This window comes from Carassius gibelio, chromosome A2 (assembly GCF_023724105.1).
Source record: "Carassius gibelio isolate Cgi1373 ecotype wild population from Czech Republic chromosome A2, carGib1.2-hapl.c, whole genome shotgun sequence".
NCBI lineage: Eukaryota > Metazoa > Chordata > Actinopteri > Cypriniformes > Cyprinidae > Carassius > Carassius gibelio.
In genome coordinates, this window is record NC_068372.1 from 20,842,764 (window position 1) to 20,867,193 (window position 24,430).

Consider the following 24,430-nt stretch of genomic DNA (forward strand, 5'->3'; position numbering starts at 1 on the left):
TGACTCCTGTAGATGGTAAACCATTACTCCACTCTACAGAGTCACATGATCCTTCAGAAATCATCCTAATACGCAGATAAAGTGCTTTTTGTGAAAACCGTGATTTCATTATTATTTCATGAGTTTAAAAGTTCAAAAGAACTGCATTTATATTAAGATAAACTCTTTTGTAGCATTATAAATATCCGTACTGTTACTTTTAATCAATTTAATGCATCCTCAATTAACAAAAGTATTCATTTAAATCAAATTTGTGGTCTCTTGGATATAGAAGGGTTGAGTCATGATTTGAAAAAATCATGTATACTTGAGGAGCAATGAAAAACCTATATCACCTCCTTAAACTAGTTTCTCTCTCTTGCTCTCTCTTTATTTTCTTTTAGGCAAGATTAGAATTTCCATCTGAATGCAGAGAGAGAAACAACAGTTACTATGTCCATTTTCTCCACGGTACTGCAGGCTCAAGGGCGACAGAGAGAGAGCGAGATGGAGGGAGGGATGGGGGAAAATAAGAATGGGAACGAGAGAGAGAAAAGACAGCATAAAAAAGTCAAACTACTTTGATGAGGGAAAGTGGAGAGAGAGGGAGGGCTGGGGAGGAGGAGTAGATTAGATGAAATGATATTTATATCAGGGGAGAATGAATTAAAATGTCAAAGCGGAGAGAAGCCTCACGCTTTTCTGAAGTCTGTGAGAGGGAGAGGACCTAACGGAGGCTATACACTGCACCACTTTACAGCGGGCTGCCTGGCCTCACAATGTCAGTTACCGGAGCACAAAGGGGACTGGAGGGGCAGGGGAATGGAGGGCTATTTGAGAGGATGAATGGAGAGCTGAGGGGTGGACTGTAGAGGACACAGGCCCACTCCAGGATTAGAGACACTGTGGAACGACTAGTTATGTGAAAGGGGTGCTGATAAGATGCTTGCCATCAAGTGCAGAGAGCAAGTTTTGTTTTTCAGTTAAGGCTTTTCTAGTAAAACAAGATTAACTTTCACATATTAACTTTTAAATTCAAGTATACTAAAGTAAATAAATAAACAAATACATAAAGTTAATCACTTTTTTTTTTTATCAGGACAATGCATATTAACAACAGTGCACCTGTAACATGCCAGAGTTAGCCAATGGCTAATTTTCATCTGTAGTCCTGTTTGCCAGTGGTACATTGGCATCCACTTTCCTCCCTGATATAAATATGAAATATTTATTAATTAACTTGCACACCTTCGGACATGTTCTTTGAATTTCATGAAAATCCTGATGGATAAAAGTCTCGCAATACAATATAAAAACATCAAATGAGCCATATTATGAAAATAAAAAGCATTGTGAATGCCATTTGATGACGTCTCTAAGTGAGTTAGAAAAATGAAAACACAAAAGATAATTTTAATGACCTCTGTCCTTACATCAGTTTGTAAGATAATAAAACCATATTTAATTGTGCTTTTAGGTGGACTTAAACTTTTGTTTTGTTTTTACACATTTTTGATTCAATACACAATTAGTCATTATAAATAAAACTCATAATTCCTCATTATTTGAGTGGCAAGTTAAATTGAAAAATTAATTTATTTAGCTTTATAAATTTATTTTAGCTTAATGAAAGCAGCATGAACCCAACCCTAAGTGTGTAAAACCTGATTATCTGGATCTTATTCAGCACGACTTGAGCAAATTGATTCAATGGATGCAACATCTGACCTTAAGTACAAGTTCATATGGTCAGTGTCATAAATTTGCAGACCTTATTATTCCCTCTTTTTAAGTCATAACTTTTCTTTGCTCTAAACTCTAAAACCTTCTTTTTTGGTTTATCAAAATACCCATAATGTGTGTGTGTGAATTCTTTGGCACAACGTACAACTGGCAAGAATGGACACAGACACCTGAAACTCATCTTTCACTGGGAAATCCTGACTTACTTGTTGTGTACTAAGAAATCAACCACAGATCTCTTCAGGCAGTACAGGTGGGCATCCAGCAGGCCGGTCTTGATAAGCATTCTGGGATGTCTGGAAGAGTACATATAAAAAAAGAGTGTTAGAGAAAGGGAGGGCAGTGAAGACGGACATCATGGAGTGCAATTAAACAATAATGACAGTAAATGTGAGGAAGGAGGCTGCGGCTGCGGCTGCTCCAGAATAAAACACAGGTTAAATGAGGAATGTGCTTGATGGTGAAACAAAGTAAATCCATAACAGCTCTGACAAACAAACTGTAAGGCACAGTGCTACCCTGGTTTCCTCATAGTTAGACTATATAGCTTGCCTTTATGTCCCATGCAGTCTTTAATTTCCCTCTCACTTCCACTCTAATTGGTCTTTTCGAGGCACTGAGAACTATAATGACCCCCAAAATAAGAATAACAAGTGAAACACAAGTGAAGTGACATAAAAGAGAAGAAATTAGGTAGTTTCTCCATGTAATCTAATATATATATATATTTAAATTATTTAACATACATTAACATCACGTCTGCCATGGCAACCCCAGCCAGATTACGTTTGCTGCCACATCCTGTGAGTAGTGAGATGTCAGTAGCACCGTCGGACCCCCCAGACTGTTTTATAGCCTGCCATTGACATGAAAATGCTCCCAGAGCCCCTCCAAATAGCCATGAGAGGCCCACAAAATGGCCAGAATGATTCAGATGGAGAAAGAGTCCAGTGCATCCTGATGAACAACTCTGAGTGTTACTAAAGGTTAAAAAAAAGTTAAGCTGTCAGATGCATGTGAGGATTTCCAGTCACATACACAAGTAAACTTGCATGTCTGGAGAGAATAGTCTTTACATCAAGATTACTGGGTCAAGGTTTCACTCAATGGCCTCAATTCACAATGATTCCAAACTATCAAGCAGCACTGCAAAGAATGAACAGTGAGGTTAAAAAAAAGACTTCTTGAATGCAAAATCTAAATAAGTAGGTATAGAAATAAGTAGGGCTATCACTTTTAGTTCGAAAATCGATTGCACAATCGATTGGGCCAACCAAAAAAAGTGTGAAAATGAAAATAGGGAACTGATTTTAACCAAATATGTACACTATTAATTTTAAAATAATTAAACAATTAAAAAATATAGATGTAACAAAACTTACAAACAAGCAGAAAAAGAAAATAAAGAATTCCGAAAGTGCAGTATGCGTTGCGAAAGCTAGACAGAAAATACCATCAAATTTACGCGCCTATAAGTCCCAGTGACGTCGAAAGCGACCTCTCTGCGTTCACAGCAAACATGAATAGAGCGTCTGGCACGAATGATTTCAATGTTAAGCCAATGTAAAGACGCGTTTATGCGCGTCTGGAGGTCTCACGTCTTTGCCTCATTCGCGCATCTAGTTACAGGAGATTCTGAGTTATGAAAAGGACCATTGCAAGCTGACAGCGACCAGCTTTTGTGGTGGAAAATTGGCAGTAATACCCCCACCTGGCGCAGCTGTACCCGAGTGTCCCTGGGACATCAGTGCGGTCGGAGCACGTCTTCTTATCAGTTGGACATATAGTGAATGAAAAACGCTCTGCTCTGGACCACGTTGATTGACTTGTTTTCCTGTCCAATAAATTTGTAATGGCCCTAGCCTTTTTGCACATTTCATTATGCCTGCCTAGTGCCGCCTAGCCTAAGTGGCAGATATGTTCAATAAAAAAAACACACATGGCCTGTTCTCAAGTCCATTTAAAGTTTCATTTTTTGAACAGTTGTTTGAAATGGATTGAATCATTATTTAAAATAATCTTGGAGATTTTTTAATTGCCTAAATCATAAATGCAGCCGGGTTGAAGCCTGCAGTGATGTTTTTCTTTTGTTATGGCAGCCGTCCCCTCTGCATATTGTGATGAACCCAGATGTACATTTTATTTCTCTATTGTATTGTTTTATTTGATTCTGTATTTTATTTTGTCATAAGGTCATCTATTTGTCTGATTAAGTACATGGCAATAACATAAAAATAAGTAATACACAGTGGTAAATATGTTATCAATGTTTAATCCTCTTATGCTTTGTTTGCATGAAGAACAGAGTTTAAATAAACATAGAAAAGAGTTCATGAGCAGGTCAACGAGTTCTGATACGGTCAAATGGCTAGTTATCATCTCAGCATGTTTTGTAAGTGGTTCATTCTTGATCACACGCGATAGCGCGTGAATTCGTGGAGGAGAACATTCGGGAAGCGCGACTTCTGTGGGATGACGGACAAGCTTCGGATGCACTCCGTTGTCGCGAGGGACATGGTTGGACCATATATGTCTTCTCACTTTTGGATCCCTTTCTTTGCACAGATCTTGTGGACATTCTCGGGAGTGGATACCATATCTTTTGGATGTTTTCCAGGATTTTCGCGCCGTCACCCTTTTGAAACAGTGACAGAGACACTACGTGCATGCATGTGTGGTAGGATAGTCGAGATGGCCATGCCTAAAGGACAGTGAGATGTATCAACAGGCTACTAGTAATGTTAATATGTTTTGGGGATGATTTGAATGTGAACATTTTTGTTTAAGACCAAAAAAAAAAAAAAAAACGACTGTGATATAGTGAGCTATAAATTTATTTCAAATGGGTTTCAAATAAATGATTGAAATGGATTCATGACTCCAAGCCTGTATTTTGCTGCTATCCTAGTACGTAACAATATATATTTTTTCAAGAAAGTTTCACTCCTGTTGCTGTTTGTTATTCTGCACGAAACTTCATGCCAATAAATAAGAAATATTGCTGACTTGTGCGTTTCCAGCGCTTTTGATGTTGAAAAAAGAAATGTCCATTTTGAATGACATGAAGAACAGGAGGTCCCTCCCACCCCCAGTGACATTTATGAAGTGAGAACGTAAGAGAACCATCTCATCTCAAGAGTTTTACTGTTTCCCTCCAGCAGACAACACACAGAGAGCATGAAACGCTGCAGTGATTGTTCACCCAAATCTCAAAAACAGACTCACTGTGTATGAATCAGAGTGCGTGTGTGTGGATACATTAAAAATAAATTCTGATGACACTAAGCTTTTCCGTTAGCCAGCAGTGGCTGGATTCCTGAAAAGCAGGAAAAGTGTGTGAGGAGACAGAGGAACATTCAGATGTTTTCGACTACATATGGCACCAATGTGCTCGGCTCACACACGCACACTCCAGGGAGAGATTCAGAGGAGGTGAGGAATGAACAAAGGCATGACACACTGATTTATGGGAACACCCAACATGTGACATCATGGTCTGGCACCTGTGAGCAGGAGAAAGAGTGAATCAGAGAGAATGATAAGTCGATTGAAGGAGTGATGAGTAGCAGATACAGATCTTTGTGGTTTTGGAGGAGGAATGAGTGTTAATGAGCGGGGAATAGAGGGTTAGGAGGAAGACAAGACTGCCAAACAATAAGGAACAGGTGCTGTTTATAGAGTGCATACACTACAAGGATCATAGTGCAAAACATAAATAGGAATCAATTTTTCACTCAAATGTAATCATAAAGAGTGGTTAAAGCATGTTGATATGTCTTCATGAGGTTCAGAACCACAGATATAGCTCAAGTCCCTCATTCAGTGAAAGTCTATGGCAGTGGTTCTGCAGGGGGCCTCAGCAAACTTCCAAGAGGGACACAGTATTGAACATTATTTGAATTAATAAATTATTATTAAAATATTAATCTAATCTAAATGAAAATGCTAAAATGAAGATGAAAACTGAAATCATATTCCCTTTGGTTTTACCTGAACTACTGTTTTTAGTGAATAACTTCCAATTTTGGAATACAGAATATAAATTATAATATTAAAATAATCTAACTCTGAATTCAAATGCTAAACAAAATCATATTTCTTTCAGATTTTTCCTCAATAGTTATGGTTGTTATTGAAGAACATACAGTTCTGGAACACAGAACATAATATTAAAATTAAACTACTTTAAATTAAAATGCTAAAAATAAAGAAAATGAAGTCGTTACCGGAAATCATGTATTTTTATTTTTTTTTAGAGGAGAACATGTTCTGGAATAAACATTTATAAAATGTAAATGTATTTATAATAATAATTTATATATATATATATATATTTATATATATATATATATATATATATATATATATATATATATATATATATATATATATATATATATATATATATATATATATATCTATATATATATATAATAAGTTTTATATATATATATATATATATATATATATATATATATATATATATATATATATATATATATAATAAGTTATATTTATATATAATATATTATATATCAGTATATTTATATTTATATATATATATATATATATATATATATATATATATATATATATATATATTAAGAATGTATATATATATATATATATATATATATATATATATATATATATATATATATATATATATATATAAAGAAGCATCTTTCACATTTGCTGCAGAAATATCCGAATTATCTTAGTATACTGGGAGGGGGTTGAATATTATGTTTTAACACGTCAAAAATTTGATTGTTTTGAATAATTTGGAAATAAAAAATGTTGAGCTATGGTGCTCATGTGGGTACCACAGGTTCAAATCCAGACTTGCAACATTTCGAAATGCAATTTCCCCCATTCTTCCTATTACTAAAGGTCTTTTGTCTGTGTGACTGATAAAAAAACAAACATGAAGTAACTGTCATGAAATATAATTTACTGTAATGCTCCGAGTTAAAACCCTGCCGTAAATCCAAATGCCTTTAACAGTTTCTATCCAACAAGTAAATTTCCCTTTCTGTCTGCTTCTTCCACAAGCTGACAAGGATGACAAAAATCTGGGAAAGGCCTCCAGGGTTGTGAGTGACTCACACTATTAGTTTTAATGGCTTACTACTATAAAGCCCAGCACAAAGAGCAGCGTTACAGCGCAGTGAGGTCATATGTTACATAGTGTGCCATTAAATGAGCCCAAGCAAATTTATCCAGGCCTCTTTGAGCCTTGATGCCCCATAAGACGCAAGGCCTTTGTTCTGCACTCACTCATCTGAATCGGCTGGGTAAATAACTAACAGACTGACAGTGGAGGAGAAAGACAGGAGCTGACTTTGGATTTGATGGGTTGGTAAATCTTACCACAGGAAAATCTTAGTATATGGCTCTCACCTTCCCCTCAACCATACTCAGTCGGTCTGGAGAGTGTAATGTTTGAGCAGTGTGTTTGTGAGCAGTGGGAGCTGGATTGTGCACAATGTTAAACACTGCTTCTCATTCACTCTGTTAAGGCTGCGAGTGTTTAACGATGTTAACATACCTTTTCTTTGAGTGATCGGAGCATGTTTACCGCTTCCATGGCTGTCAGACTGAGACACACGCAAGTTTCCTTTAGTCTTTCTAGATTTCTGTCACTTAAAAGGGTTAAATCTAGTGTGTTACAGCATGTAAGTGCTGGAAAATTGTGAACATTTCATTGTCACAAACTGAGCACTACTATTATGTCACGTATACGAGTGTGCATCTTGTTTTTGGACCGCCAAATCAACTGTGCATCTGATACATTATCACAACTGTGATTTCTGAGCAAATAACTTCAGAAAGTATGTGTATATGTGGCACTTAAAGGGATAGTTCAGCCCCCCTCACAGGGTCAACAATTTGAGATGGAAAATAAAGCTAGATGAATGTGACTGCAATCTTTAAAAATCAATTCCAGTGGCAACTAACGTCACATGTGCAACAGTTTCGCTGTGTTCTGCTACTAGACCGCTTAAAGATGGCGACACCGATCTGCAAAATGCGTTCCTCTCACATTTCAACAGTCTTTGACCCTAGAAACACAAAAAGGACCAGAGATAATATGTACTTCAACACTGTTACTGCCTCTTGTGATGAAGCAATGCTAGAAATGTGTCAGGTCATTGCAGAGTTGCCAATTCTGCCAACTTGCTTTCACGCTCTCACACTACCCGACTAAAACCCATGCCAAATTACAACACAGCGCAAAGTAAATCTCTAAATCTGCTAACAAGATTTTCCAATCAGTACAGGACTTGTTTGGTCTAACACAGATATTATTGATTGGACTGGTCTAAAGCGGCAGGATTCTGCATCAATCTAATTTCTTCCCACACTTCACAAAGTGACTACTACATAGCTGGCTGTCAAAAGCCGAACAGAGAACATGAAAAGTGTTTGTGTTAATGGAAGCATTTTATTAGGCTGGTGAATTTCTAAGTGTCACAAGCCAGGCAGGAGATCATTTTGTTGAGTATTAGGTGAATATGTGCATCTCTGTCAGAAACATTTTTTTCAGGGGTGAAAAAAAAAAGCATTTAAAAAGATGAGACAAAGATGCATTTAAAATGGCAGACGCCAAAGAGTAAACCACACTGAGGAGAAAGCATAATCCATTTTGTCTTGAACTTAAAAGGGACCATAGAGGGATTCACTTAAATTTAAGCCATTTACAGTGTAAGGTGATAAAGTACTTTAACTGTTTAAAGCAATCAAGAGATGCTTTCTGCAACACATAACTTACATTACAATTAAGTGTACACTTTCATTTTGAAACAATTTGGCATAAACAACCAAACTATAGTTTTAACTTCAAAACATGTGTATCAAACAAATTAAAATATGCATTAGGTAGCCATAAAAAGGGATAGTTCACCAGTAATTCTGTCATAATTTATTTAGAAGTTGACATAATCTCCTCCCACGTTGTTCCAAACCAGTATGACTTGCTTTGTGCTGTAGAAAAGCAAAAGAAGATACTTGAACAACACTAGGCCCAAACAATATTAGACCCCATTGACTGTCACTGCTTGGATGAAAAAAAAAATATTTTTTTCAAAGTATCTTTTGTGTTCCACAGAAAAAAGAAAATCATACAGGTATGGAGCGGCAATACATTTTGGGTGAACTATCCCTTTAAGCCATAATAATAGAGAGAAGACAGTGTTTTCACAGGTCTTATAAATAATGAGGACTGGCTTAACACATGTGGACTGCACATATAGGCTTCACGGTGCCTGTATAAACACATTTCCAGACAATGGCAAGGCTCAGAGACAACTCAGACAAACAGAGCAGTTATCTGAAGTACTGTTAAACATTAGCAGACATCTCTCAAACCGCACTGAGAATTCCTGTCCTTGAGAAAAGCTCAAAAAGAAATGGCCAGGTCATATCCCACCCCCAACATCTAAAAATAAATAAATAAATAAAATAATAGGAATCACACTTAGCATGAAACTAAAGATTTTCTAATCTAAAAAGTTTCTTAATAATAATTCAGAGCCTTTTCCTTGCAAGATATAAACTTGCAATATGCGTGATATTAAATAATTGTGAACAATCAAGAAAAATCTTTAGCTTTATTGTAAATAAAATATTATTTATAGTTTTTTTGTGATGATGCAAGATCTGACTGAAAAAAAAGATTTGTGTTTACTTTTAATACATGCTTATATTGTGAGATTAAATGCGCATGAGACCGGTGTGAAACATGAATTGATGTTAGATTAGTGTGTGTTCATTCTCCCACTCACTGGACAGGATACTAACAGCTGCTGCAACCCTACTATTACTGAACAGGATTTACAGTGGCAACGACTCCCTAAATTATTTATGAGCTCCCAACACAACCGCATTCGGAGCCCAGTTCTCCTTCTCTCAGACCCCTGATTACCTTCCACAACAAGGAACGGCAGGACCTTTGGCCCCCAGAGCCTAAAGCACACTAGAACAGGCCTCACACAAGGTGCTGACAAACTGATGAGCCTTTTTTAACATCAGGCCTTAAACACAAAAATGACGGTGTCAGATAACATTAAAAGCGCTGAGAGAAAAGATGGGAAGAGTTACTACAGCAGTTAAAACTAAAACACGACTTAAGTCATTTCAGTGGCAAAAACAGAGCAACTTTATTCTACATTAGCATTTTGGTGCATGGTGGTTGACATAATGAGATAACATGATCAGCCAAATATTAAAGGTATCTCTATAAAAACTACATATATAGTCACGAAATGCAGATTTCATTAATAAAAACTGGCAAATAAAACCCCCAATATACTTCAAACTAAACTGAAGAACAAACTGATATGACGTGATTTCGAACAAAATCAGGCTGAAACAAAGTTCGTTTTGTGTTCGTTTTGGCAGTTCGAAACAGCAGACCAAAGCAAACTCTCAGGGGGAGTTTGTTTTGGCTCCTAAACAACTTTGAGCTTCCATTGGTCCGTGGCGGTTACGCAATCGGGGGATGTGTTCTGAAACTCCACCTACTTTGACATGCAATTTTTCCCCCCAGTTCGTTTCTCATTTAACTGAGGCAAGAGAACACATCTCCTATTCACTAGCAACATGAATACATTGTGTCCAATAGGTGAACTGGCACAAATATATCCGCACCAGTACGATCGCTCGCAGAAAGACTTTAAAGATTCAAAGAAAGCATTTAATTCCTAGAAAGAAACTGCAACGAAGGTTGGTGTCGATGACCCGGAGTTATGCAAAAAGTAATGCAGAGATACATCCGAGACAAGTTTTCCAAAGCCATGGAAGAAAAGAGTAAAGATATAAGGTAGCAAATACCAAAAACATGTGTTTGGTACACATTTGCTGCTGCTGCTGTTGTTCTTTCAATAAGCAAATTTAAAGGGTATAGAATAAATGAAATGCTAAACGAACATACAATAATAAATCTTTGTTTTTATCAAGAGTAAATCATGACACCACATAAAATATTAAAAGGTGTAACAATTTATACAGTTTAATAAAATAAATGAACACTTAAAAAATACTTTTTTTTTTCCAACATCATGCTAAAGTTTTCAGACTATGAGCCATTCACACTTCCCATAAATGACTGATTATGGTTCTTTTGTATTGCAAACATGATGCTTGACTCTGAACTGCTGCTAATCATTATTCTTTTGTCTATAATATTCTGACCACTGGTGTCCGTCACACACCTAGATTGCCTACACTTCAGAATTTCATCATTGTTGTGTTTAGGCGCGTGAGTGTCGCGAGTCATCGTTACATTAATCTACACTCCGCCTCCAGCAGCGCGGGGATGTTGTAATGTTTGAAAACAGTACACCGTCGCTCAGCCTTTTCTAAATAATTTTTGCCACAGAACATACAACGAAAATTAACTTCGCTTAAAGTATATCGGGCCCTTATACTTTTATTCAGAAAGGATGCATTAAATTTATCCAAAGTGAAAGTAAAGACATTTAAATGGTTACAAAATATTATAATTTAAAAAAACAGAGCTGTTGCTTTTGAATTTTCAAAATCTTAGAATCTTAATACTAATAAAATAAAATAAATTGAGCAAAAACAGCACAAATATTTTCAGTACTATTAATAAGGAAAATAAATGTTTCTTACATTATATATATATATATATATATATATATATATATATATATATATATATATATATATATATATATATATATAGTCATGCAATCCAGTCAGCAGCGTATTATGCATCATTAGCAAAATATAAGCTATTGATTTATACAGAAAAAAAAGAAAGAAAGATAATATTTGCATTAAAGCATGAAATAAAACTTCCACAGATGAAAATTAAGTACTCAAACATAAAACACTAATCAAAAAAGACGAAAATGTATTTTCTGACAGTTCTGGGAAATAGCACACACGGATCCAAAACCTCAGACACAGAGAAAATCCAAAGAAAAGAGAAAACAGTAAAAGAAAGAGCAGAAATGCAGAAGTGGGTCAGGATGAGAAGGAAGTTGAAAAATAGTTGGGATCAACAGTTAAGAAAGTCAGGCGCCTGCTAAAGCGGAGAAGGCCCCAGTTTTATTAGCTAGCCCATATAAACAGCAGGTCATCGCCCCGTGAGGCTGCCATTGTTCTGAGGAAGTGGCACCTATCTGAGGACAGACGTTTTCAATTCTATTTAGATTGACCGAGTCTGATTTTGACCATGATAGATAAGCAGAACAAAAACACAAAATGGACGAATGCATATCCCGGAACACCAAGTCCAAAGTAATGTACAGCAATGACCAAACTGCTTTCACTTAAAGGCTTTATCAACATTTTAAATTATTCTGATAATTTGGGTTATCAAAAGAAATAAATAATCTTAACTACAAAAATGTTTAAATATATCTAAATAATAAAATGAAATGAAATAAAATAAGGTTAGATTTGTGCTGTTGACACGTACTTGCGCATGATGGACTTCCGGAGAACAAGGCCTTCGTCCAAGTCTGCCTCATTGGCCATGAACAGAAGCCTCTTCCCTGTGACGTCCACGCCTACAAAGTCCCGCTGCTCTCCTGCCACAAAGCACAATTCCAATCTGTCACAGCCAACTCATAAAATAGTATGGGGGATATTGTACAGTCAAACTGTATTTTGGTTCAACACAAATGGCCAGTCAACAACCTGAGAGATCAGCAGTAATGCAAAATAACACAGTCCACCAGTTCATATTTTGAAGAGTGCAAATGGTCAATAAACAGCAGGCCGTTCAAAACCACACCAACTTTTTCCTGCTCGATCACGTTTGTGTGAGTGGTAGTACCTGCTTTCTTCTTGCCCTTTTGGCCAGGGACAGTCTCTGTGAATTCATGCACTTTACTCATGAGCATCGACAGGGTGGCGCTGTGTGCACGAAAGAGGTCCACAACTTCATGCAGAGCCACATCCGTTATCAAATCACAGCTCACCACCAAGATGTCTGTCTGTGGGAGAGAAAAAACAAAACAAATCCCATTTAAACCAGCATCAAGACAGAACACTTCAGCTTTCCATCCCTATTTTCAACTTTCCATCCCTATTTTGATTATAATGTCAACTGGAAAGGAGATGTGTTCCCTACACATAATTAGAATGATTACTTTCAGGTTTTGAAATCACCAGTTGGGTTGAAATACTTGAATAACAGGTGTTCTTTTGTGCCAATTGGCAAGTTTTCCAAGTATTTGCAATGGACTCTCTAAAAAACAGCATCTTCATTGTTCTATTGAAATAAAAGAGTCTGAAATATACATATATATTCATTCACTAAAATAAAACTCCCAAAGTGTGGAAACTGAACAAGTCAAAAAGCCAGACAATATTCAACAAGTGCACAACATCATGGAGTACAAACATGGATCAGTTTCATTTGAAACAGTTGGAATGGACCACCCCAAAATGAAAATTGTCATTAATCACTTACCCCCATGTAATTAATGACAAAATATTCATCCCTTTAACATCATGTTGGGTTTATCTTGCCCTGGCTCAGGTCAATATTGTTACACTTCTTATATGCTCAGCTAATATATCCTATTTTAGCCGTGTATGGACTATTTACTGGCATGCTGATCTCCTAAGACTGGCTGGTACATTTAATAAAGCCAACAAAAACCGGGTATTGACATTTTCTGAAGAAAAATAGGTTTTTGCTTATGAAAACCACTGCCACAATGCTTCAGATGACACTTCCACGGCCTAAGGTGCTCGACTTCATGTATGAAGACTCTTGACGATGGTCACAACAACAAAATACATGATTATAATGACACATGCAAAATATGTGAGCAGGAAATCAAAGACCAAATCTCTCAAAAAAGCACTTTGCTCTGCCACAGTTTGCGTGAGTGTGTGTAAAAGTAAGTGCAGGCAAGGAGGGAACCAAGTGATAAATCCTGCTCGTCTTTACCATTGTTTCTGTTTGAGTTGTCTGGTTCCCATCTGGTCTGTCCATCTCAGGCTTGTGGATAAATAAACATGCGAGCAGGAGTGGGAAACAGCCCGATAGAGCGTGCCTGGCTCAGGGAGAGCTGCATGCCTCATTGGGGAGGCCAGGGAGAGGCCCGGCTGTGACGCTCAGCTCTGATACAGTTCCGGTTCTCTTGTTCTGGCCCTGGAGCAGAAGGCCCAGGAGCCACTGGATCACACATGTTCGAAGGATAACAGGGTGCACAGTACTGTCTGTTTAGAATGAGCTTAATGTGCTACTGAGGAAGGAGAACAATCCCTCTCCACTGACCACTGCAGACTCAGAATATGTTTATATATTACATATTCTTCACGGCGGGGGGAGGGGATGTCACAGCTATGACATGCTGCAGACTTTAAATATTGTAAAATGTATTATTACTTAAAATACATTCTTTGGCTGATAGAATGCTCAAAATCATAAAGCAATTTATTAGAAAATTTTAATAAAATAGGAAAAGACATCCATATCATACAATAACTTATTTAAAATGTTCAAAATGGAATGTACATAATAATAAAATAAACAAAGAATTTAAAAAGTTGGTTCAAATTAACACTTAATGCCAGATTCAAAGCAGTTTTACCACAGCTGATACACACACAGACTTCTGATCACACCATCTACTTAAATTACTACATTGCTTGCCAACGATAAACTGTCTAGAGTTAGACTAATGAACTACATTATCTGGCAGCAAAATAGTTTATTCTAATTATTTATATTGAGCATATCATAATACTGTTGCCAGTGTTTAATTAAAGTAATCAGACCCAAGAGGCTGTGCCTTTCAGCAATGTCTATCACAGTGGTTCTCAAGCCAGTGTTATTTTAGTATCATTGAGATACTATTTTAGTTTTTATAAATATATCAAATTAGTTTTGAAATTGTAGGTTTCATTTTCACTTTATTGTATGTTAATGCTTCCAGTTTTTTTTTTTTTTTTTAAACATCTATAAAAGTTTTGATTATGTTTGCAGTTATTTTAGTTGGTTATTTTAGTTGATCAAACTATATCAAAATGAGAAATGTTGCCACGGCCACTACCCTAAAAAAAAAAAAAAAAAAAAAACAGTTATTATTATCATTACCATTTTATTAAATTTACATTACTTTCCCAGGTCTACAAATCACACTTTAAAAATTAGGATACCTCATATATTCTGATTTTCCAATACTATGAGAATCATGGTCTTTCCCAATTTTTTATTTATTCACCTTGAGGTGCCTTGGAAGTTTGCTGAGGTCCCCGGGTCTCTAGTTTGTGAGCCATAAGTCTTCTTTGACTTGTTGCTTATGGCCATGAATTCTGCAAATACCTCTTAGCTGCAGACACATGTTTCATGCAAGTCTAGCAAAAGTTGAAAGCAGGAGAACAGCAAGTGTTCAGAAAACGGAACAAACCACCTGCCCAACTGAAATGAAGACCAATGGTGGCAAATGGGAGATTTTGTTGACCCTAAAAAGTCCAAACCCATCGTCCAGAATTGGATATGGTGAAAATTCAATAAAAATTCTGTAAATTACTCGCATTTCTCATTACTCATTTTTCAAACTTTCTTTCTTTTATGAAACACAAAAAGAGATATTCTGAAGAATTTTATACAGTTTTTGCTCATACTGTATATTGAAAGTGAGTGGTGTCCAAAACAATGACACATTTTTGACAATATCTTTGTATGTCACAAAAAAGAAAGAAAGACGTACTGGTTTAGAATGACATGAGGTTGAGTGAATGACCACATTTCTTTTTTATTCTTGGGTGAACTTTTGTCTTTAAGACTGGTCACTGTAGTGTTTCAAAGTAGCCAACCAATGCAATGTCTGGAAATGTGTTCTCCAGCCCCAGAGTACTTTAAAGGAACACCGTGTGAAAGCAAACAACCACATAACATACAAACATTTACCATGATTTCACAGTCAACCAAGAATGTACGCTGATGAAACATAAAAAATGCGACTAATGCCAGCCCACCCATTGTAAACCACACAAGTAAATCGATCTGCCGCTGCAGCTCTAACCACTTAACATTTCATAGCTAGGATTACTATTTTTGAGGGGACCCGACAAATGGCCAAATGCCTGAGGCCTGACAACGGCAGTGCCCTCTGGGCCACTGGGAGGGGAGGGAGGTGGGAAGGCTGGATCAGCGGCCGGCCTTAGTCACAGAACCTCAGAAGGTCTGGAGTGGGTGTCAGCTGTTGGATCATCTGAGGCTGCTGCCGCTGACGCTGGGCCTTTCAGTAGGCCTTGGTGCTGTGCTGCACTGAAGAAGAGGCACAGGGAGGTCAGGCCACCCACAGACACTTCCAGTTCTGCTTGGCTGCCCCCTGGGCCAGCCAGGTGAGACCACCCAAGAGGAGAGCAGAGGAAGAGAGAGGAAAATGAGGGTGGAGAGGAAGACAGGATAAGAGGGAATGAAAAGGAAGGGAAGTAGAAATGTGTCTCACACTAATTTGTCACTACAGACATGCTAACTCACTCACAATTGGCCTGTCATGACTGTTAGGTTACATTGAAAAACAATACACAGTTACTTTTCAAATATTACATTTGAAGTGGGTAAAAAAAAAAAAAATTCTCACACACAAACACACACACATATATATAGTGCCTGGCGCATGTTTTCATACCCTTTCGTTTTCTGGATTGTAAAAAAAAAAAAAAAAAAAGTAATCTGGAACAGTTGTAATTTAGTTCATTTTGCTTGTAGATGTTACTACATTTCAAGTGAAGTTAACCTGGGGTAAATTAAATTGAACGGGTATGATTTGGGATTGCAGACACATCTTAAAATGTCTAACAGCCGATAATGCATATCAGAACAAAAACCAAGCCCTTAGGTAAAAAGAACTGCCTCTACAGCTCAGAAACAGGTTTACGTCAAGCCACACATCTGTGGAAGTATATATATATAAACATCTGCTTCATAGTCTCTGTTACCTTTAATGGAAGAAGTTTGAGACAAACATGACTCTTCCTAGAGCTGGCCTCCTGGCCAGACTCAGCAACTGATGGAGAAGGGCTTTGGGTAGTGTGGTGACCAAGAACCTGATGGTAGTAGCTCCATGATCATATTTTGTGATAGGAGAAAGAAGGACAACACAAGGACAAACAACACTCTGAGCATCCAGTCTATATGGCGGTGTGGCCGAACTCAATCCTCTATTCAGTTAAGACACAATTAAACACCCTTGGAATTTACAAAAAAGCACCTAAAGGACCCTCTGACTCAGAATATCTGGTCTGATGAACCTTAGTTCTAAAAATCATGTTTGAAGGAAAGCTGCTCTGCTCATCACCTGCAGAGTACCATCCCAAAAGTAAAGTGTGCTGGGAGCAGCCTCATGCTGTGGGACTGTTTTTCAGTGGACTGAGGGACTCAGAGTAGAAGAAAAGCTCAATCCACCAAAATATTGAGATAGCCTTAATGAGAACCTAAGTCCAGAGCATTCAGAACCTCAGACTGGGCAGAAGGTTCATCTTCCAACAGGACAATGTCCCTAAGCACACAGGAAGAGAGGCTTATAGACAACTCTGTGAATGTCCTTGAGTGACCCAGCCACAGCCTGAGCTTGAACCCAATCAAATATTTCTGGAGAAACCTGAAAATGTGCATCTGCCACCGTCCAACCTGACAGAGCTCAAGAGGTGTAGAGGTGAGGGGAAGAATGGTAGATAACTGTCAAATGCAGATGAGCAAAGCTTGTAAAGGTGCTTCAGCTAAATATTTAGTTAAGATAAGTTATGAATACTTATGCAATGTACTTATTACAGTTGTTTTTTTTTTTGTTTTTTTTTATAAATTCATGAAGTTGTGACAATTCTGTTTTTGCTTTTTCAGTATGGTGTATGGAGTGTAGATTGATGTGGATGGAAAAAAGTACCGGTAAAAAAAAAAAAAAAAAAAAATCTATCATAAGGCAGCAACATAATAAAAATTAAAAATTATGAAGTATGAAGTGAAAGTAATGAAATACTTTCACAAGGCACTGTATATATACATGCACACACACACACACACACACACACACACACACACACACACCATTCAGTTACCATTCAGATTCAAGTTACCATTCAGATTAATTTTTCTACAGAATTTTGTGCAAACAAAGATAAGTGCATTTTGTTTTATAAGTGCATTTTTCAGAAAAAATGAGTACACAAATTGATCCAGAACGACTTGATCCCTGTGAACTCGGGCCTTACTATTAACAAAAGCCGGCAGAATGCTACACACCATGAAGATTATTCAGTTTCTGTACAAACATTGACTCAATGCATCAGTATGAACTCAAACACAGGCTAATGAAAGAGAGTTTTAAGAGTCAAGGACTCCGTCAGATGCTTCCATTATGTCCGCGATGTTTGCTGAAGTGAGGGAATAGACTATGTGTTTAGACTGTACAATGAACAGGGATTTAGGGCCCCTATTGCCAGCACTCATCTCTCAACACGTAGTGGGGCTGTTCGTGCACTGGAGGGCTCTGCAACTCAATGCTTTTAATCTCTCATTTCTCTCTAGGATTAGAAATAAATGCATTTGTGCTGTTAGCGTGCTCCGGCAAGCTCTCCTCCTCAGCATTCCCTTTCCACTGCATTGATATTTTTTTGTCAGTTAATCTCATGTGATAAGCGTTTGCACATGTTTAAGGCATCCCCCTCTCAGAGATTTTACATTTTCATAAGTGTTGTGTGCAAAGGTATGATACACATGAACAAATGCTCTAATGCATCAAAATATTTTGACCTATTTGAAAGAAACAAATTAATGTTTTTGCAACTGCTTTAATCCAAAGTGACTTAGGGGTGAAAAAGTTAAAACCAATAGCTGGGGGATCAAAACTATATTATGTTTATATTTTGTATTATTCTAATTTAATACTTCTATTCATTTAAAATTCAGCATGAAAATTTGGTTCAGAAATTGTACTAAAAACAATAAACTATGATGCTACAAACTCTTGAAATGCATAAAATAAAAAAAGTTAAAAATAAAAAACTTAAAATGGTCTTGGAATTTAAATTTGCATCAATGATTCTTTGTTCAAAATGTTTTAAAATCCAAAAACTTGTTTTCCCCCAGAAATCTCAGATTTTCATTGTGGTTTCAGCCTGTTATTCTCCACTGTATTTATTAAAACGTGTGTCTTGCTCAAGGATACGATGCTGAAAGCTCACGGATCATCTCATGTGGGATTTAAACCTATAACCTTTTGGTTACTAGCCCAGATCTTAAACCACCCAATTACACCACAACCAAGGAACACAAAAATACTGTTTCTCTGACTAGTTCCAAACTACCTTAAACCCAACAGGGACCCTAAAAGTCCACCAGGATGTTTTTTTACTCTCATATTCCATCTACACAACAACTCTTACACATGTCCTGCTGCCCCATGAACACCAGTAAGAGTTGAGGAAGGGTTCTGACATCATGTGTTTGTCTCTGGCCGCTGGACTTTCAACAGGTGAAATGAGGCACTCTGTGGCTCACAGGATTTGCCCCTCACATCATTCCACTGACCCCAGGCCAGCTCACATGGGAGACAGGTTTCATGCTTACATGGATGTGCATGCTCATGCTGTTATTTTGTTTCTTCCATTTAGTCACCATGCCGTGGTTAACTCTGAGCACAATGATTTACAGTGAAGAAAATTCATCACATCATTGTGTTGCTAACTCTTTTATGACCCTCCTTCATCACGGAGCACTCCTAACATGTCAAATCAGTTCGTACATCATTACAGGCTACAAAAAAGACTGCAAATATTATGTGTGATTTTCCCTTTTGCCAAAAACTTCAACATCCACAATGCACTTTTGATTCTGGTGCCATCCATCTGTTGAGCCGACTATCCGTCAGCGGGAATACAAAAGAATGGAAGTTTGATCTGTATTGTTAACAAAAGCCCTGGAGCCGTCAAATAAACTGGGAGCACAGAGAAAGAGTATACATTTTTCATTTACATGTACCACAGACACTGTAATAATGCAGAGTTGGTTGAAAATAAAAATAAAACATATCCTTTAGAAGTAGATTATATATATATACTGTAAACGGTAACTAATGTGGTAGCATTAGCGGCACAAATCCCATGTTTTCATTGTGATAACAATTGGATATGCTGAGCAAATATTCTATTTCATAATATCATTAATGTAAAAAAAAAAAAAAAAAAAGAGCATACAAGGCAGCTTGTTTTAAACAAATCAAATTTGTATCTTCTCCCCTTTTAAAACAAGTAAGAGGTCTTAGGCTTCTTGACTGTCCAAATATAGACAATTTCTGCCATTTTTGGTGTCTTGTTTTTTTTTTGTTTTTTTTTGAAAGTGCTGAATGTCAACGAAAGAAAAGCTACTACTCAGTATAATCCTATGATATGAACACTTGACGAACCTTGATCTTTTGCTGTATGTGTCGAAGAGCATCTGCGGTGCCCATGTCAGCTTCCTCCTGAATACAAACAACATCCAACCTCATCTTCACATCTGTCTTGAGGCGCTGATCAGTGCTCAGGGCCTTCTGAACCTCTTTAGTGGTAATGACAATCACCTCTGGAAAAGAACATAATGAGAATACAGATGAAACGAGGATTTAACCAAAAGCGAAATATTATTACAACTTAAAAAAAGGTTTTTTTTAATGTAATTTTCCTTGTGATGGCAAAGCTGAATTCTCAGCAGTCAATGAGGGTCACATAAACCTTTAAAAATGATTCTTAACATTTCTTGTAGAAACAGTGAGACATTTTTTCAGGATTCTTTGATTAATAGTAAGTAAATAAAATCTTACTGTCCCAAAGATTTTGAATGGTGGTGTAATTTAGAAGATTACGGAAGTGATAACGGTTTAGAGATAAATTAGTTTTTGTGGGAAATGGTTGGGATGGTTTTGTTTCACTACACGATTGGTTGAGCACAGCACACACTTCACCTGTGATACCACAGACTTGTAAGAATATATTAGACAAAACACCTTCAATCGAGTCTTTGTGAATTATTTGCTGTCTGCCCAGTGAGACAATTTCAGTCAGCTAGAGGATGTTTGTCCCAGAACTCTGCTTTACTGCATAAACATTTTCTAACAAAGCAGCTTACTCACCGTAGTTTGTGCTAAGAGTTGTAAAAGCTAATTGCAGGGTCTTGCTGGCTAGCACTCCGGCTGTTAACAGGACAGACTGTGCCACACATAAAGGTGTATACTGTACTTCTGGGCAGGCAAGGGGCCCGACGCACAAACCCCATAGCAGCTGGATCGCATGGTTAGTCAATACAGCTAGGTGTGAACTATAAACATTTAATTATCATGCAGGCATTAAACACAAAAAACTCAAAAAGGTACATGTCCCCTACTGGCTCTCAAATGTGCTAAAGCAATGAAGTGAACACAGGGTTCTAAGTTAACAGTTTGGATTTATTTCCACAAAAAATTCCCTTATTTAAATTTTTTAAGGCATGGATGGGGTTTTCCCAACATTTTCATAAAATCATACAATTCTATGAATGAATATATATGTAGCCTAGGATTAGGACTAACACTTAAAAGGAAGTACAAGTTATCTATTTAATAATTCAAACATAAAAATGTGAATGAATAAATCACTTTTTAAATGTACAAATTAAGACATTCACAAGTGGTTTATTTTTTTTATTTCATTTGTTCTTTAAAATGTAAATTAAAAATAGTAAAATGGCAAATTAAAAGTGATCTTTAAATGCACAAACTGCATTTTGAACAAAAAATAAACGGGACTAAAAAGTCTACTGGTTTAAATTATTAAAATGTCACTTTTTCCTTACTAGCACTATTAAATTGCTTATTTCTTGATGCTATGCTAGCCCAAAACTGTTTTTAAGGGAGGACCTGTTGAGGTCTCCTGTTTCTAAGCTATGTGGAGGAAATCTGGCCCAAAACTTAAGGCACTCTGCCATTTATCTCCAAGTACAAGACTGCAGTTGATTTATTACAGAGTTGTCTGGGGTGCATTTGACTCTGTGTAATTATATCTTGGCTTTATTTCATCTGTCTTTTACCACTCTAAGTCTGTCAACTAGACAATACATCCACCTCTACAATTTGAATGTATAAAGTTAGGAAAATTAGTCATCCTCATATCATATATATATATATATATATATATATATATATATATATATATATATATATATATATATATATATATATACACACACACACACACACATACTGATGAGGTATGTGTTTATAAAGCATAATATGCCGTCAAAATATGAAAACAGCCTAGTTAGTTTTATCCAGCTCCTGTTCCCTGGGAAAAAGAATCTTGACACTAAAAATGAGAAGCAACATAGGTGCTGGTCTCTGCGGGTGGTTTTAACATGGAAACCATGCCATTATAGTATGTCTATTGTAAAAACGGCCCTACCTTTCCTATTTAGGAAATAAGGACTTTATTAGTTCAATTTAAACAGCCTGCGCAAATTATTACCACCTGCAGTTTAAATGTGATGTAAGCAGTTTCAGCCGTTTTGTTAACTTCCACCACACACCAAAGATATGTCATCCAGTCCGATGTCAGCAAACCCACGGAGTTTCGAATTGGCTGTAAAAGCATGAGTCTGCCCTCAAATGTTTTGTGTTGTTGTTTACAGAGTCCAGGACTGTCAGAGAGAAAGATTTCTCAGGACATATATTTCAGTGATATATGTAAGGTAGTCTGTTACTGCATAAATTACTTTACTTATTATCACTTTTAATGAGGGTAAGCATGCAAGCATATAAGTATATAATAGGAAGCAGGCAACATATATATATATTTTACAATATACAAGTCATAATAGTTACTATTGTAAAAAATAACAAAAAAATAAGCTTTATTTGCATAGCACCTTTCTCAAAATCTAAATAAAAAAAGCTCAAGTAAAAAAAAGGAAATGAAAATAATAATAAAAGGCATTACAATGCCTTTTAATAGTCAGACACTTCAGTATTATACCAGTATTATTTTAGTACCATTGAGATACTATTACAGTTTTTAATAATATTTTGAATGAGTTTTTATATTTTCATTTTCACTGACATTTTGTCATCTTTAGTAGTTCTAAAAAAATATATATGTCTATGGAGTTTTTATTAATTTTATTAAAAATGTTGTATTAGATAAGTACATCAAGCTTAATTAAAATGATAAATGTTGCTTTATTAAGTACAATAGCTCATAATATATATCTCCTTATTTCTTTTTTTTATTTTCATTATTAAGGATTTTCTTTGTCTTCTTAAAAGTAAAAGACAATTTTACTCCGATTTGCACTCAACAAGCATAAAAAAAGAATTAAATTCTCTCTCTCTCTCTCTCTCTCTCTCTATATATATATATATATATATAAACACAAATGACATAAATCTACCCATAATTCTCTATATCAGTGTATACTAACGCTAAATACCTAAGAACAAAAACAACTTCTCCAATGGGACACTATGTCATTTTCAATGAACTTTGTTTACTGATATGACAGTATGTTTACCTTCAAAGCCCACTTTCTCCAGCAGGTTGAGGGGGTACCAGATGAGGGGTCTGTTGCCCACAGGTAGCAGAGGTTTGGGGGTGTTATAGGTGAGATCCATCATCCTGGAGCCTCCACCTGCTGCCATCAGCACCGCCTGCAGCTCCATCCCTAACACCTGCAAAACAAAACAAACAACATATTCAGTCTAACTACAACAGCTCTCATAACAAAACACTGAGCTAGACTGAGAGACACAACCTCATGTTGAATATTCATTGATTTAACAAGCTTTTCATTACATTACTCCTGACAGGACTCTTATTACATCATCTACACAACGTCAACATAACCGCTTCTGACGCTATTATTTATTAACGTTAAACACGTTTAAAAACACACATTCTCTCACTCACTCACTCACTCACTCACTCGGCTTACCTGTATCGCTTATCCGAGTTTTTATGGTTTGTAATGTTTAAGGTAAGTTATTTTAGTCCGTGCACGTGAAAATCTGCAGCACTGTAACAGACGTACATGTGGATCACTCTATCACTAGACTTGCTATCTTCAAACACTTTCTGCTAAAACCGAAAGAATCTAACCGCTTATACACAAATAATACGAATAACCAATCCTCAGAATATTTTAGTCTACAATAACTGGCAAGACATTTCGAGATAATGTCATAAGACCGCTACTTCTAAATGGGTCGTACGGAAAACAGGACCAGTAACTTTGGTTCCGCAGAGAATCAGTTCCTCTAGTGACTGTACCAGAAAGAGAAAGCATCTCTTCAGTTTTTCTTTATTTTATACAACTATGCTCTGAATTTACAATGGAGTTTTTATAATAATGTATTGTTTTTTGTTTTATTTTATGCATGAGTAAACAGTAGTCTTTTTTGTAACTAAATGTAAAATAAAAAAAGCGTCTAGAGGAAAATATTTTGTAATATGTGATCTTGATAGATAAATCAGCATTCTCGCGTTTTGTTTGAGTTTATGCATTGGCTGTTTTTTTAATGTATTATTCTTTCATTTTCGTATTTTATTCTTTGCATAATTTAACCACGTAAGCTTTGCAAAATGTTGTTCATTATTTATTATTAATTTACATTTTATTGATATTTTTTATTTTTGCACATAATTATCATTTTTTTTAATCATCAGAGGAGTTTGAGAAGGAGTTGTAATATAAGCTATTTATGTT

At 36.3% G+C, this 24,430-nt stretch overlaps 1 protein-coding gene across 1 annotated transcript in view; it reads right to left on the reverse strand.

Annotated features, from left to right (window-relative positions):
* LOC128030832 (translation initiation factor eIF-2B subunit gamma) overlaps positions 1-23,968 on the reverse strand; it is a 32,583-nt gene extending 8,615 nt beyond the window's left edge. The window contains exons 1-6 of the mRNA XM_052618865.1: positions 23,660-23,968; positions 23,240-23,396; positions 20,127-20,284; positions 12,536-12,695; positions 12,176-12,287; positions 1,929-2,018 (exon numbers count right to left, since the gene is read on the reverse strand). Of these exons, the coding sequence (XP_052474825.1) occupies positions 1,929-2,018; positions 12,176-12,287; positions 12,536-12,695; positions 20,127-20,284; positions 23,240-23,387 (668 nt within the window). The 5' untranslated portion in view covers positions 23,388-23,396; positions 23,660-23,968. The remainder of the gene's footprint in view (positions 1-1,928; positions 2,019-12,175; positions 12,288-12,535; positions 12,696-20,126; positions 20,285-23,239; positions 23,397-23,659) is intronic.
* Between the last annotated feature and the right edge of the window lie 462 nt (positions 23,969-24,430).